At 35.8% G+C, this 5,578-nt stretch overlaps 1 protein-coding gene across 1 annotated transcript; it reads right to left on the reverse strand.

Annotated features, from left to right (window-relative positions):
* Positions 1-793: 793 nt before the first annotated feature.
* Positions 794-4,370, reverse strand: LOC110444858 (the record flags this gene model as incomplete). Its single annotated transcript, XM_021489210.1, has 3 exons — positions 4,314-4,370; positions 3,220-3,396; positions 794-938 (listed from the first exon to the last, which is right to left on the reverse strand). Coding segments are annotated over exons 1-3 (334 nt in total), but the record flags the coding sequence as incomplete, so codon positions are not given.
* Between the last annotated feature and the right edge of the window lie 1,208 nt (positions 4,371-5,578).

A 5,578-nucleotide genomic window follows, 5' to 3' on the forward strand; every position in this document is an offset into this window, starting at 1 on the left:
CATTCATTTGTACATATACCTTCATTGTTCTCAAAAACCTAGTTTCTGTGTTGCACTTGATTAGAAGGTTTAAGCTTTATATATTACCTAGTTTATATTTAAAGTATGAATAAAGTCTATTTGTCATATGTGAAACACTTGAATAACACAGTCCCACTATGGCACTGTAAATATTAATGAATTTAAACTGCACTGCCCTCTTGGAATTAGATATAGTCGACATCTATAGGTTGTATTTACATCACTAACATTGTATCTCTTTGATGACATGTCCTGTATTAGTGCAAGATTTTAGATATCATTACTATAATAATACGGAAAATTATAATAGTAATTTGAAATCTAGCTACAATTGATTTGTATTTGTGTAAACCATACAAAACCAGAATTGTCATCCTTTGGTTTACTTATACCCGCATTGATTTTTTTTCAATAACTCTAAGATTATCCGAAGAGGCCAATCATGCTTGCTTTCAACTGACTTTACATGAGCAATTTCTGTGAAAATGAAGAATTTATTATCTGAATATATTTTAAAGTACCGAGTAAAGTGGCCATTCAGAACAAAATTTAAAGCTTGGAATGAAAAGGATACAATAAGTTTCAAATAAGAACTCGGATTCAATCAAGAAAGCAAAAGTAACTGGGGTGACATCAAAACCAAAGAAAACCAATTTGTCGTGTAAATAATTCCTTCTATCTGTGTATGCCATAAGGCCTACCACTCGAGCTACGTATACACGTATGGAAGAGTCAAACCATCAATTCTAAAAAAAAAGGAGGAAGTATTTACCTGGATAGCGGGAATTGCCTGACTGGGTCTCAGATGTCCAGAATGTGTCTTTGTACGGTGCCAGACCCATCGCGTCGGCAAAGATGGATGATATCCCTATCTTCCACTGGTCATCGACCAAGTGGTAATCGTCACTCACTCGTGCCTTCAACGAAAAAAAAAACCAGAATAAAATGGCAACCCTCACTAGTATATACATCAATGGTGTATTAGTGGGCATTGTAAAACGATCCATGTTCATCTTCTACTTGTCAGCATGCAATTTAAAACAGTCCTTGTTCATCTTCTACTTGTCAGCATGCAACTGTCAAACATTCCTTGTTCATCTTCTACTTGTCAGTAGACAATTTTGAAATAGTCCAGTAAATTACATAAGGATAGTTGAGGTATCACTTTGTTACATTAATCTGACAGAGGACTAACAAGAAGTAGCTAGATGATCACCATCGAAAAGAAGATGAAAAAAGGAAATATTGTCATATTGAGATTTCCCAAAAATGTTTCATCGGGAAAGCAGACCACCTGTATTTGCAGGAGACACAAAACCTCCTTATCGGTCTTCACCCATGAACAGTACGGATAAAAGGTGACTCTATCTGCCGTCGTACATCAATGACGTGATCTATTGGACATAAAATTAACAGTCTTGATGTTAAAAAAACTTTATTCTACTTATCATCAACAAAGTCATTTCTTTGATCACTAAGGGTGTATGACATGACATGTTCAGTAAATACACCATTAATAGGGTTTTCGACATGACATGTTTAGGAAGTAAGCCATACTTAGGGATAATGATATATCATGCTCACAGAATAAACCATCCTAGGTATGTACACGATACTTAAAGGGGATATAGCATACCAGGTATGTAGCCACCAATATGGTTCTGTAATGGATTGTTTTCGCGTATCGTATATTTGCTAGTCATTGCGGTTATGAAGTCAGCGATATTCAATATTTTTTAGCGAAGAAATAAATTTGCGAATCACTGGTATACTAAAAGGTTATGTTATGTAAAAATTTGTGAGACGGGCCTTAACCTTATTTATTTTTTCTATAAGATTTTTGTTTCCTTTTTGTGAAAGAGAACATCCACAATTCGAACGAAAACTACGAAGCTAAATCCCTCAAAAATGTATCAATTAGGCAGTTAATATAACCTCATAAATTTGATTGGAATAATATCAACAATCTTCTTTTTACTTTCATTGTTAGGTCAATGAAATGTGAAATAGAATTTTTAACTGAATAAGAGAACCATTATGTATCAATGTTTTAGATAGAATAAATCGCATCAGGTATTTTTTAAGCTAATAAACTTCGTGTATGTGGTCGTACATGTAAATGACCTTCTCGTGTTGGGGATATATCATCTGGGAGTAAGGTGATGATATGGATGACACCATTCCACTGTTGGTGAAATGTCAATTTTGTCTAGACAGTCGTCGATTATCGTTGTCAATAATAATGACACACCTGGGAAATGGCTCAGTAATAATTTCATTTCTAGGCATCTATCAGGATGACATTTCCAATATGAGGACAGATATGGGGATCAACCTGAAACAATTGTATTAATAGCCGGTGAATAATTTCTCTTTTGGGGTCTATCAAACGCGAGAGGTTAATATGGTGTTTTCTATCAAACAGATACACAATCCGTTCTGGATTAGTTCTACACTGTATATGCTGAAATGAATACATGAAAACGGATACAAATGTTTCAAATTAAAGACCCACGTGATCCAGACAGACATAAGGCCCAACTTGGATTCGAAGTAACCACCATCCAGTAGATAGTTTATATATAGAACTATAGATATATAGATATGGGTGCCATTAACAGTTGTCGCTGAAAAGCCAGACAGAAGTGAAGAAAATGGGGAATTCCTTCACAAGAGTAAGATAAATGGAATTCAAACTGGCAACATTTAAATATTCTATTCATCATACTTTTGTGACTCATAGCAAAGAATGTTTACAAAAGAAATTTTAAACCAGTTTTTTGTTGCGACAATGTCATACAGCCAACTGCATATGTTGCTGAAGATTGATGTTCGTGAAAAATAATGGTTCTTACACTCGACTTAACCGAATCTGAACAGATATCATATCCTTCAGCTGTATTTGTTCAATGTGTATTGCCATATGTGTTTAAGCTGATTAAACACCGTCGTTATTTCTTGCTGCCGTAAGAAAAATAACAAAATTATTTTGATTAACATTTCTGCATAATTCACAGCATTGAATGATTAAATTAAATTATTTTATCATTTTGATTACTAAAGATATCATCTTACTCATCAAATAAGCTAGTTACAGGGCACAAACCCAAATGGAATGCCCCCAGAGTAATATTATATATATGGACAATTTTATAAGGCGTCACTTCATACCAATACGTGTGATTGAAATGTATTCACCTGTGTGACGGCAGGGTTTTTCAGACTCTGTAAAGCGTGCCTAGGAAGCGCCATACAATACTGGATGGTTATGTTGAGTTTCTGAGCGGCGTTGTTCATCTGCTGTAGCCATCGTTCACCAAGGGTGAGGTCAGTCTGAAGGGCGACAGTACCGATTGTCTGAATGTTCAGCCAGTCCTATAACAGTTAAAAATATATTAAGCAAATTCGGTAATACAGTAGTGATGTCGTCGTATTATTGATTGTAAACAGAATGTTTTAAACACGAATTACAAAAAAAATCGTATCATTTCAAAACCTAATTTCTATAAAAGTGTGAAAACATAAAAAATATACAGCCGTGATATTGATCAATCCCAAAACCCATTCGACATTTTATAATATATAATGATTAAATAAAATAACATATAGAAACCTTACTCAATATGAACAAAAGGATCCTATAATTAAGAACTGTGAATTCCTAGAAAACACTTAACCCCACTCATTGCAATTCTGCAAATGAACAAAGAACTTCGCCAAAGAATGTATGCGTGATGGAATCATCAAAATGTAGGATGTGTTTACAGTTTCAGATCTTCCTGATCTACTGCCCTTTTATAAACCATGGCGCTAATACAAGCTATGTCCTTGGCACAAAGTTCTATGCAGGGACAAAGTTTTGCCCTAGTACAAATGTTCTCGTTGATACAAACGATTTCCCCGGTACAAACTATCGCCACGGTACAAGGTGTTGTTTTTGTACAAACTTAAGTGGTACAACGACTTGTTTTATTATTGCTTAGAGTACAATGCAGTATCGCCCACGAGAGTAAAGCATAATCTAAAACTTCAACGTAAAATGTGACTCTAGCCTTTGGGATAAGGTCCTGAGAATAGTCACGACACACGGTGTAATGTAGGTACCCAATTAAATGAAGTGTCGTTTTTGTTTATGATTCTAATCGGTATTAAATACACAAAGGATGGAAGGAATACGTCTCGGGTAATGTAATTAAGATAAACGGACGGATAAACTGTTTTACTATTCCATAATACATCTACAGAAGTCAAAGATAACGTGTACTTCAATACATACCTGTAATCCAACATACCTGTTCATACATTATCAAACCCCATTGCCTGGCTGTTGATAGTAAGTCGTTCCAAAACGTCTGCAAAGATACATTGGTCATTCAAGTTACCAGCATAATGACCAAAGTGTGGAACGACACATAGAGCTGTCGTCAATTTTATTACTTTTTGTAATGTCGGCTCTTCTATAGCTAACTTTATTCTCGTTAAAGACTAGTGTAATGTATCTATGAGCGATATCAGAAAGCGTGCTTATATAGCTCCCACTCCTATAATACAATTGAACTATTACAAATTACATTTGATAGGAACATGTTTAGTTTAGTGGACTCGCGCGTACCGTTAACGTTGTAACATATCCTGCGTCATCACAGATGATAATGACCTATTGTTCTGTACCGAGTGTCACTGGGATTCAGTTATATATCTCGTGGAAATTCAAAAGTGCTAAGGTTGTATGTACTCTGGTATTGTTTGCCAAGAATCTTAACAAAAGGACATCCAACTCGAAACTTTTCATCCATGTAACCCTAAGGAATTACACAGTTTTTTTCATTTTCTGTCTTTAACGGGTTGTACAATAGTGATCGTGACGCGTGTATGTTACATCTCTATAAAAGACTATAAAAGATGTATTGTGTTATGGTGTATATGTACAACCTAATCATTAATGATCGTGACGTGCGCGTGTTACCTGTATAAATGTGCCTTTGTGTAATTTTGTGTAGGTGTATATAAATATTTGTTAAAAAGTAATCGTATCACGCAGATGTTTACCTGTCTATGAGAACTTTATGAAATGTGTTTAAAATAGCTCGTTTGTTTACAAGTGATATTGTTTGATGCAGGGGCAATGCGTGACTGTAAAAGTGCAAAAGAAAAAGGACAACCAGCATGGCTTTGAGTGATTGTAAAGGCGCGTATGTGCAATCTAGCAGGTTATGATTGATTGTAAAAGCACATAGAAGCGATCTAGCGGGGCTTTGAGTCACTGTAAATGTGCATAGGTAGGATCTAGCGGGGCTATGAGTGATTGTAAAAGGCGCATAGGTGTGATCTAGCGGGGTTATGAGTGATTGCAAATGCGCATACATGCAGGTAGGATCTAGCGGGACTATGAGTGATTGTAAAGGCGCATAAATGCGAGCTAGCATGGTTATGAGTGATTGTTAAGACGCATAAATGCGATCTAGCGGGGCTATTCGTGATTGTAAAGGTGCATATGTGCGATCTAGCGGGGCTATGATTGGCTGTACAGACACTTAGGTGGGATCTAGCGGGGAAA

This window comes from Mizuhopecten yessoensis, unplaced genomic scaffold, assembly GCF_002113885.1.
Source record: "Mizuhopecten yessoensis strain PY_sf001 unplaced genomic scaffold, ASM211388v2 hete_36181708, whole genome shotgun sequence".
NCBI classification, from domain to species: Eukaryota; Metazoa; Mollusca; class Bivalvia; order Pectinida; family Pectinidae; genus Mizuhopecten; species Mizuhopecten yessoensis.